Source organism: Pocillopora damicornis, chromosome 6 (assembly GCF_964200805.1).
Source record: "Pocillopora damicornis chromosome 6, jaPocDami1.2, whole genome shotgun sequence".
Lineage (NCBI taxonomy): Eukaryota > Metazoa > Cnidaria > Anthozoa > Scleractinia > Pocilloporidae > Pocillopora > Pocillopora damicornis.
Window position 1 is genome coordinate 7,742,501 of NC_142675.1, and position 11,388 is coordinate 7,753,888.

The 11,388-nt window shown below is 35.8% G+C and overlaps 1 protein-coding gene across 1 annotated transcript in view; it reads left to right on the top strand.

The window, feature by feature from the left end:
• The window catches only part of LOC149043727 (tyrosine-protein phosphatase Lar-like), a 138,147-nt gene extending 127,245 nt beyond the window's left edge, over window positions 1-10,902 (top strand). The window contains exons 2-7 of the mRNA XM_089210115.1: window positions 5,740-6,464; window positions 7,833-8,117; window positions 8,514-8,807; window positions 9,189-9,482; window positions 9,864-10,157; window positions 10,547-10,902. Of these exons, the coding sequence (XP_089066241.1) occupies window positions 6,023-6,464; window positions 7,833-8,117; window positions 8,514-8,807; window positions 9,189-9,482; window positions 9,864-10,157; window positions 10,547-10,902 (1,965 nt within the window). The 5' untranslated portion in view covers window positions 5,740-6,022. The remainder of the gene's footprint in view (window positions 1-5,739; window positions 6,465-7,832; window positions 8,118-8,513; window positions 8,808-9,188; window positions 9,483-9,863; window positions 10,158-10,546) is intronic.
• The last annotated feature ends 486 nt before the right edge of the window (window positions 10,903-11,388 follow it).

An 11,388-nucleotide genomic window follows, 5' to 3' on the forward strand; every position in this document is an offset into this window, starting at 1 on the left:
ACGAAACTTAAAATAAAACTTTGCATTTCTCAATCTTTTATGCAATCTTTGTGTATTGCAAAAGAGAGTTGTTTTTCAAGTAAAAGTCTTGTTCGCGAACTTTTGATTTATCGTTAGACTTCGTAGTCTTTGTCAGTTATCTTCAATGTTTTGCTTTTGGGTACATAACAAACAGCGCATTTCGTGGGCAGTCAGCCGAATTATGTTTAAAAAGCATTGTCACATATAGTTTTAAAATAATGCCACGTCAACTGATCCTAAACGTTAAGGATACAACGAAGTAAATTATCAGAGAGATGAGAAAATATAAGAAAGAAATTAGATATCATCATTGCTGTCTGTGATGTTTTCTTGCAAGAGACATTGTGTACCCGAAAATGTTTCTGGATTTTATGAATCTTTTATTACGGAAATTACTTATGAATGTATGCATGTATGAGTGACTTGTGGGTGCGACAAGAACTGGTTCACGGTATATATGTTGATGCGTAGTCTTGGATAATTTCTACGTTGCGATGATACTTTGTTATAGGCTGGCTCTGGAAAATAAAATGCGAGGGCATTTAATTGATTATTCGAGCCTTAAATTACGCCTTTTATGGCTACTTTACTTCGTTCTGTCATCGTCTAACTTAAACTAGAGTTTTATACGCTTATGATCATACTGTACATTTAATCTAAGCTTGTTTATTGTAGGATCATCAATTGCAGCCCGTGATTAATTGAGATAGAATTAGCTTCATACGACCCTTATAGAGCACTACGAAGAGGTAAAAGCAATATTTTGTCTCTCTGATTCGTTCAGACTAATGAACTTATGTTTGTTCTGAAAATGAGTTCAAACATAGAAGAAATTTCCTCGTGGCTGCCATTAATTTGGCCGTTTCTGTCTCGCTCTGTCGTCAACTGGCCTCGCTCTGAGTTTGTAAGTTTGTCATCACTTTCAAGTTGATTGAGTAGTTCATAAAAACTCTTGCAGTTCATCATTTGACTCAAAGCTGGAAGAAAAATTTGCGAGGTATTTGCGTTTTGATCGTGAACACAACTGGATTGAATTTTTTGTATTCAACTTCCCCGCAACGTTTGTTTTGAGATTATTACATCAGTTAAAGTTTAGCTTTGTTTTTAGCGAGTGAAATCGTTTTATGCATTGCTTTTACGGTCAAACAAAGTTAATGGCACATTTTGTCCGCAATCAGCCGCGTCATATATGGAGAAGCATCATATATGAAGAAGTTTTAAAGCTTACCGCGTCTTATCATCCTAAACTTGACGGATTCAACAAAATATATTTGATAAGAAAGCTGGTAAAGTACAAGAGAGGCAATAATCAACTAAAATATTGACATGAATTAAAGATGAAATGCCTGAAGGTTTAATCTTGGAGCTTTACGATATGCTAAAACTGTGATGTTCTCATTTTTTTAGCTTTGTGTGGTTCTGCCCAAATGGTCATGCAAAAACACTTTCCGCAGTACTGATCTCCTACAATGCCAAATGCAATTCAGCTTTAAAAATATCTGGTTTGAAAAACAGAATCCTTTGGCAAGAAATAGTTAATTTTTCAAGCAAAAATCATTTTCTACTTTAAGTCGTACATTCAGTAGGAAGACTTAAATTGTACATACAACACAGTTAACTACGTCCGATGAAAATTTTTACTGCTTCATTTATTCTCACTGTTACGCACCGACCGTTGTTTGGAAAGAAAAAGATCCTGAAAAACTTCTGTCTGATTGTACATAGTATACTGGTTTCAGGAAAATTTTGACAGGTGTGACCCACATACAGGTAATATCTATAGATCGTGTTTAGTGTTGCATATCAGTTTCGCAATCAATTTGAATTTCATACTGTAGTAAGGGTCTGTTTTGTATTCAGACCAGCTGTTTTACTTTCAGCAGTCGTTACTGATCTAGATTAAAGGGACAGGGAAATGCTTTAGTTCAGATTGGAACACGTAATGCGTATCAGTCAAGGCGGAAGTTGCTATTTTCGTAGGTGACAGGAAACTGAAAGCGAGACCCTTTTCTCATAGTTCGATTTCTGTTGCTAGAGAATGACTTGCCTTCTCTAATTCAATAACATGTTTTCCGAGAACTCGAGTTAGGCATCGTTATTTATCGATGATATTTTTTCAACAAAATTAGTGTGCCTTTTAATTCAATCTGATAAACCATAGGACATTTGACCACAATTAATGTTTGGGACAAATCATGCAGTCTTTATATGATTAACTAATTTTCCACAAAATTTGATTCTTAGTTAATGCATATGAGCTGATAAATCCAATAGTGCTAAAACATGATATTAACAGGCTTTCTGATACAGAAAACCTAAAAGATAGGGAAGATTTTCATAACAAATAACCATTGAGGAGGGTGGGATGGAAAGATGAGGTTCATTGTACATTAAAGAGATTATTGGGCATTTGAACTCTTATCTCAAAGCAATCTTTCTTTGTGCCTTAGCATATAGCTTTACTTTACTAGTAATAGGAACCACTTAATAGACTGCTCTTGTAAAATTATGCAACAGTCAATTCGAAGTTAAGTTTCCAGAAAAACTATCAACGTTTTCCTTCGCAATTTGTCGAATGACATATTTTCATATTAGATTTCCTCAGTTCCCAGTTCAACCTGTTGTGTTCTAAAGTTAGCAGACGCATGCAGTATCCATGAATTGTAATATCTGAAGGTTTTACCATTATAGAATTCCTCTTAAGTTCAATTATTTTCCAACAACCCCTTTTCAGCATGATCGAGTGAAACAGCCTTATGTCGTTTATGTCTTTCAGATTATCCTAGAGCTTTCTTCAGTTCATTATATTGTTCAATAGCAACAATTACTGCCTTAACCCTTTAACTCCCAGAAGCACTTTTCCCTCCATTTTTTTCCTCTTTAAATATGATACATATACTTAAGGATGTTTTGTGTCTTATTCTCATGGTAAAGAAAAATGTTTATATTATTATGTGCTATTCTTTTTTTCATAAATGTCATTTTGCTTTAAATATGAAACATAACATTAGAGTAGCAAGATAGGTCACTGATTAAATTTGCATCAATCTTTACCCAGTGGTTCGATTCTTTGAATTGACACCCAGGAGTATAAATTGAATGCTGTCATCCTTCAATAGTGTGCAACACCATGTTTCATTACGTACGTTGTACCTTGCAGCTGAAAGGCATCTAATGATCAAATAGTTGTTTTGGTCATAACAGGTGTAATGACTAATATAAGATGCAACTTCTCGCTCTAATGCAAGGCTCTGTATTTGTGACCCTCCGTATGATTTTCGGGGACAAAGGTGATAGCAATCTAACAACACGCTACTAATTAAAAACATCGGTGCTGATAATTATCAACTTCCTGATCAGCAAAAACAAAGTTGGAACATTTGGCTGTGAATGAGTTGTATTAGGATTTAAAGTATACTCTTCAATTACTTTTTTTCATGTGGAGGTTACTTTTGATGATGTTTGCAACATGTTTAAGCACAAAGTCAGCTTGGCCCCTTTTTCACTTTTTAGGGGCCTAAACCTGAGTGTTGTTAATCATCAAAATCCTGGAAAAACACAAGAAAAAATGAAGTTTACTTTAGGTTAAGGACATTACATTACAGCCATTACATTATGGACATCACATCACGGACATTATATAACGGACATTAGGAATGCATGACTTTTATTATGGTAGTTATTTTGGGAGAAATGAATGCTACATGCATAGCAATTTTGTTCAAATTTATCACATCCAAGTTTGCAGTGCTTTTATCTAAACACTTATAACAATAACCATAACAACAACTGTACATTAGCAGTAACAATTAGGCTGACATGAGGAGTGTAAATTTTCAAAACGTGAGTCCAAGTATGAATTAAGTTTACTGAAAGACATATATCATATTTAGAGTTCGTACCTTCATTTATAATAATGATAACAAATTAAAATAAAACATGCAATGTGTCAGAAATGTAGCTTAAAACAAGCAATACTTCAACTTTCAAAGGCAATTGAATTGATAATACTATAGGGGAAGTTGTCAATTCATATAGTTCAAGGAAGTGTAACTTTCCAAAATAGTATCAACTGGCTTATTAAGAGTCAATGAATAGTACTCCTACAAAAAGTTCAGAACAATCCAAGTTTCGTAATTAAAGCAGTGTTTAACTACTGCAATCTGCAGTTAGTTTGATGATTTATTTGCAAAAATTTTCTTTTCGAAGATATTTAAAAGCCTCTCAGTATATGAAAGACTTGGAACATGGAAACGTCTAGTGCCTTTCAGCTCTTTGAAGCCATAGAAAACTCTTCTCTTGTGGACAATATCAATATTGCTCCTGAGAGGCCAGATAAATGTTTTGACAACTTGGTAAAGAAATTTGATTTCAACCTCATTATCAGTAACCCTTAGGGCTCTTCCAATGTAAAACTCGGTGTCACACTAGAAATCTGTACTAGAAAGCAATTACCAAAAGGGTATAAGCTTGCCTGTGGTTTAGGCAAACTCTATGTTCAGTACGCTGTATATAGGTCTCAAAAACGTTCAGAATTGTCCCTGTGGGTGTTACTTGCGATTTTGTATAGGATGCTTTATGTTCGTGGCTGGGATCCATCATCCCACTTGTAGACAATAGACAAGATCCTTAGTAGAAAGGGCAGGATCCCATCTAGGATTGTATGGGGACTGAGTTAGGATCTCAATTTGGATTATTTTTGGGTGAGGTGGAATCCAATCCAGGATATTTTGGGGGTTAGGTGGGATCCCGCCTGGAACTGTACCTGGCTTTGAGGGCATCCCACCTAAAAATTAAGGTAGGATCCCACCCAGAATTATAGGTGGGATTAACAAGATCCCACCCGAAAATTTGCTTTAATTTGCTTTCGAAAGTTTGCTTTAAATTTAATTCGAGGGGAAAGATTTATTAGCTATTGTTAAGAAAGAAGAACGTGTTTGTTTGCTCGTGAAGTCGTACCAAACAACAGTGAAAAGTAAACATCCCATGTGCAGCAGATATTTAATCATAGATAATCATTTTTTCTCACGTAAAAATATTGGAAGGATAATAAACGCAATAACCTCTATTTGTCGTGAAAATAGGCTCGTTTATTTGTCCTTAGACATTATCAGTCCCTCAAAGCTAACAGTTTCCCTCAAGCTTTGCTCTCGCAAACCCATTTTCATTTCAGAACAAATAGTATTCGTGGGCACTGTTTATGCCAATTGGAGGCATTTTTTCTGTTTTCCCCTGGTTATTAGATGAGCGTATTCAATCACATGATGTTTTGAGAACATTCAAGTGTGGACAAATATATTTGGTGCATGATAATGAACAATAGTTGGCAGAGCGGCTTGGTAGGCTGTTGCACACCCTAACCACACTGAGTCTTCTGCTGCCTCAGCAAAATTATGAATTTTTTTTTGACAAGTCTCCACTCTTTTCCTTATTTCGTTGGTGGTTTGAGTGTTAATTTGTTAATTAAGACTCAAGCTTCTGGGGATATCAGCACAAAATTGAAGAAAATGTTCAAACCTATTTCGAATGACAATTCTCTCCAAAGCACTGATAATTGTTTTTTGAATACTAAGATATTCACAGAAATTTCAGATAAGTCTTAAATGTCTCTTCCTAAGGTAGGTTGGGGAGACCTGGCAGTCAGGTCTAATTTATGCAAGTCATCAAGTCATTTGGTGCATTAATATTGATAATTATTTTTCTTATGCTTCTTGTTAGGTACTGGTACTTGAGGAATGATGGATGGTAGCTTTAAACTAGTTCTCAAGTTACAAACTCCTCTCGGAGGATTTCAGAGTATTTTTTTTCCTGCATCGCATCTTACCATTTTTGGCATTCTACAAAGCTACCATGCCAATGATAGACTTAACTTCAACTGCGATCCCAAACCCAGTGATTTTATCAGACAACTTTGCTATGACAACTACATTTCCACAGTTACCAAGCCTCATGGTTTAATACCTCGGAACGTTGTCGCCATAACCTTCAGTGTTTTGTGTGCATGCTGGATCGGCTTTGCAATTTATGGTGTTGTGACCCTTCGAAAAAGACCAGCATACAAGGAAAAAAACACAAAGAAATTTCTTTACGCCTACTTCATCCATGTATTCTTTCGAATTTTTTCCTGGGTGTTATGTTAGGGCTGGTCTGCAGTTACCAGACAATTTTTTTACCTTCAGTTTTTAAGTGTGGTGTTAAAGAGATCTTGCAGATCAACAGTCAAACCACGCCAAGTTCACTCAACCAGACAAAATTAAAACTGCAATGTAATGATCTTCATTACAAGGAGAAATCTTACCTAAACATAACTTTTATCTCTGTCGATGCCTTCTTTATGGTGCTCAGTATATTGGAAGTCCTGCACTTGTACCGTATCAGGGAAAACTATGTGCAAAAGTTGTTAGGAAACCTTGAAAACTTTGAGGCTCAAGAGTTACTGCAAAGTAAGTAAACATTTTATAGTTTAACTGCTAATAAATTACAATAGCCAAAACACTGGTACAGAAATGTTAGTCAGCGATATAATTATGGCAATGACTAAACCAAAGAAAGAGATTTTGCATGAGCACATAGAAGACAACCCACAAAAATTTATCGGGGGAGGGGGAAGTGTTTGTTTGTATATTACACTTCATAATTCTAAACAACCTATTTGGGAGAGTCTTACTGGTACTGTTTGGATCACGAGGTCAAATTCCATTCCAGAGAGACCAAATGACGGTAAAAAAGCAATAACTGACGCTTGTCAATATTCCATTGACCCCTTTTTCGGCAAGAAATAGAAATTTCAATGAGTCACAACTTCCCCCTAATACCTAATAACCCTTTAATAACAGTGGAATAGTTGAAAATACAACTGAATCAGCCAAGAGCTTGATAAAAAGAAGCAACAAAGGATGCTTCTGATGCTTTACTGGCCCTCTTTGACTACCGCACAACTTCTGCCCAAGGCTTTCACACCAGCCCAGTAAAGTCACTCTTAAGTCGATGAAATATGCAGGTCAGGAATTATCTTTTAGCACCCAGAGTTGGACATGGAAGATGAATCTATTACCAGGCTGTGTCCAAAAATAATAATTATTGAGGGATCAATTAAGGGCTGATGTTGGAATTTGAAACTATGAGGTGGTTCCAGAATATGGGAGGAAATTTCGACGCAGTTGCATTCACTCACGGAAATAAAGTGAAGCTTTAAGCTCTCGCCTAACAATTGCAGTGTGGCATTTGACCTTTACACTGAGGCGTTAACAACCCGGCTTTGCATCCTGCGACCACCAAATCTAAGGTCTGGAACTAGAAATGCGGGGTCTGATCTTTTTCTTGTTAAGAGGGTCACAAGCATACATCACAGAAATGTACTTGTATCTGTAATACCCGTTTGACTCTAATTACTTTCCGTATGCAACGATCGACATCTGTTTACTCACTCATGGGTGACATATTTTGTGAGATCTCATGGGTTTTAGTGGTTCCTAAATTGGGAACTGGTACTAATCAGCCAGTGAGTCGGGCACGAACGACTCAAACTGGGTATTAATCGAGTGAGTGCGAAACATTCACAGGTATGACAGATTATAGAACGACTTTTGTAGATCATCTATGTATGCTTCAATGGAAATAAAATTATTGAAAACGTCTATTTCGAGCTTACCCTTTTTTTTTGGATTTGATATGTTATGACTCGTTGCACTCTATTACTTGTTGAAATGATTAAATTGACGTGTACTCGTGTTTTACGTGATTACAATAAGTATTTCACATTTATCAAAGATGAAGTTTAATAGAAGCATAATTTTGAACGTGTTTTCTAGAAAAACCAACCATCACAAACACAGAAGTAGAAGTTGACAAGGATCTCATTGTTACCTGGTCAGAAGCTGAGGCCAGCAGCAATAATAGCAGTATTAAATACCGTCTAGAATGTTGGAAACAATTCATGACAGGATCCACAAAAGTCTTTGAACAAGGAGATATTGTTGAAACTCGCCACACGATAACTGGGCTTGAGTATGACACAGAGTACGAAGTCAAACTGTTTGCTGTCAACGAACAAGGAAAGAGTGAGCCAGATGTCAGAACATTTAAGACAAAGAGTGGTATGTACCTTAATTTAAGACTTCTCACTCTACCTTCGGCAGAATTGTCTAAAATAAAATAAAATAAATGCTGTTGGGTCCTAAATACAGGAGTAACACTGCTTCCCAAGAGGGGAAGAATTGTTAAACTTTTTAACAAAAGGTTTAATACTTATGCTGCAGCTCTCATATGAGAACAATGAACTATTTGGCCAACATTTTTTTTTAACCATCGTCATTTTTGATTTGGTCGTAAATTACATGGATAATACTTGTTATTAATTTTTAATGCTAGAGAGAGTTGTTCATCAATGTTTTATTTACCTTTCTTATTATACCAATATGTTTAGTTTTAGTTAGAATAAGTATTTCACAGTTTTTATAGACAAAGTGTAAAAGAAGTATCATTTTGAACAGGTTTACCTGAGAAACCAACTATCACAAACACAGAAGTAGAAGTTGACAAGGATCTCATTGTTACCTGGTCAGAAGCTGAGTCCAACAGCAGTAATTGCAGTATTAAATATCGTCTAGAATGTAGGAAACAATTCATGACAGGATCCACAAAAGTCTTTGAACAAGGAGATATTGTTGAAACTCGCCACACGATAACTGGTCTGGAGTATGACACAGAGTACGAAGTGAAACTGTTCGCTGTCAACGAACAAGGAGACAGTGAGCCAGATGTCAGAAGATTTAAGACAAAGAGTGGTATGTACCTTTATTTAAGACTTCTCTCTTTACTTTTGGTAGAATTGTTTGAAATAAAATAAAAGAAACACTGATGGGTCCTAAATACAGGAGTAACACTGCTTTTAACGGGGGGAGGATGGTGAAACTTTTTGATAACAAGTTTAATAATCATACTGCAGCTCTTATATGAGAAACATTAATTATTTGCCCAACATTTTTTTTACTATCCTCATCTTTGATTTAGTTGTAAATTATATTGATAAGACTTGTTATTAAGTTTTCATGCTAGAAAGAGTTGTTCATCAATGTTTTACTTACCCGTCAATATGTTAAGTTTTAGTTAGAATAAGTATTTCACAGTTTTTAGAGACAAAGTATAAAAAAGTATCATTTTAACAGGTTTACCTGAGAAACCAATTATCACAAACACAGAAGTAGCAGTTGACAAGGATCTCATTGTTACCTGGTCAGAAGTTGAGTCCGCCAGCAGTAATTGCAGCATTAAATACCGTCTGGAATGTAGGAAACAATTCATGACAGGATCCACAAAAGTCTTTGAACAAGGAGATATTGTTGAAACTCGCCACACGATAACTGGTCTTGAGTATGACACAGAGTACGTAGTGCAACTGTTCGCTGTCAACGAACAAGGAGACAGTGAGCCAGATGTTAGAACATTTAAGACAAAGAGTGGTATGTACCCTTATTAAAGACCTCTCACTTTACTTTTGGTAGAATTGTTTGAAATGAAATAAAGGAAACACTGTTGGGTTCTAAATACAGGAGTAACACTGTTATAAAAGGGGGAAGATTGTGAAACTTTCTGACCACAAGTTTAATACTCATGCTACAGTTCTCATATGAGGAAAATAAATTATTTGCCCAACATTTTGTTACTATCGTCATCCTTTATTTGGTCATAAATTACAATGATAAGACTTGTTATTAATTTTTCATGCTAGAAAGAGTTGTTCATCAATGTTTTACTTACCCGTCAATATGTTAAGTTTTAGTTAGAATAAGTATTTCACAGTTTTTAGAGACAAAGTGTGAAAGAAGTATCATTTTGAACAGGTTTACCTGAGAAACCAATCATCACAAACACAGAAGTAGCAGTTGACAAGGATCTCATTGTTACCTGGTCAGAAGCTGAGTCGAACAGCAGTAATTGCAGTATTAAATATCGTCTAGAATGTAGGAAACAATTCATGACAGGATCCACAAAAATCTTTCAACAAGGAGATATTGTTGAAACTCGCCACACGATAACTGGTCTTGAGTATGACACAGAGTACGAAGTGAAACTGTTCGCTGTCAACGAACAAGGAGACAGTGAGCCAGATGTCAGAAGATTTAAGATAAAGAGTGGTATGTACCTTTATTTAAGATTACTCACTTTACTTTTAGTAGAATTGTTTGAAATGAGATAAAAGAAACACTGTTGGCTCCTTAATATTGGAGTATTACTGCTTTTCATGAGGCGAAGAATTGTGAAACTTTGTAACAATAGGTTAAATACTCATGCTGCAGCTCTCATATGAGAAAACTTAATTATTTGGCCAACATTTTTTTACTATCGTCATCTTTGATTTGGTCGTAAACTACATTGTGAAGACTTGTTGTTAATTTTTCATGCTGGAAAGAGTTGTTCATCGATGTTTTATTTACCTCATTACACCAATATGTTTAGTTTTAGTTAGAATAGGTATTTCACAGTTTTTAGAGACAAAGTGTAAAAGAAGTTTCATTTTGAACAGGTTTACCTGAGAAACCAGCCATCACAAACACAGAAATAGAAGTTGACAAGGATCTCATTGTTACTTGGTCAGAAGCTGAGTCCAACAGCAGTAATTGCAGTATTAAATATCGTCTAGAATGTAGGAAACAATTCATGACAGGATCCACAAAAGTCTTTCAACAAGGAAATATTGTTGAAACTCGCCACACGATAACTGGTCTTGAGTATGACACAGAGTACGAAGTGAAACTGTTCGCTGTCAACGAACAAGGAGAGAGTGAGCCAGATGTCAGAACATTTAAGACAAACAGTGGTATGTACCTTTATTTAAGACTTCTCACTTTACTATTGATGGAATCGTTTGAAATGAAATAAACGTATCAAGAAAAGTGGCTCAACATTTTTAACAATAAACTTTGTTATACAAGAGAAAAATGATCGTAAAGGGCCATTTTTGAACAATGGCGCAACAGCTTAAGAACACATGAGGGATTTGGACATGGTTTGATGCTACTCTGGCTTATAGATTTAATGAATGTAACCGAAAAAGTTACAATTCATAGACCCAACGTCTCGACACTCCTGTCTAGTGTCTTCATCAGGGGTGATCTACACGCTGCAACAAGAGGTCCTTTTATATGATCACTAATTAGCTGCCTTTTTTTTGACGAGGTGTAAATAGGCGCCAGGAAGTAAGCCGCCATCGTCACGATTTAAAGGAGCGTGGGCGGAGTTAATATGCCAAGCTTCCAAACAAAGGCGCTGGTGGTAACGTCAATTAGTGGTGATTTTTAGTGAAGATTAGTGACTCTACATACAAAATTTTCTACAGTAGTGACGGCTTATGTCCACGTTTTTATG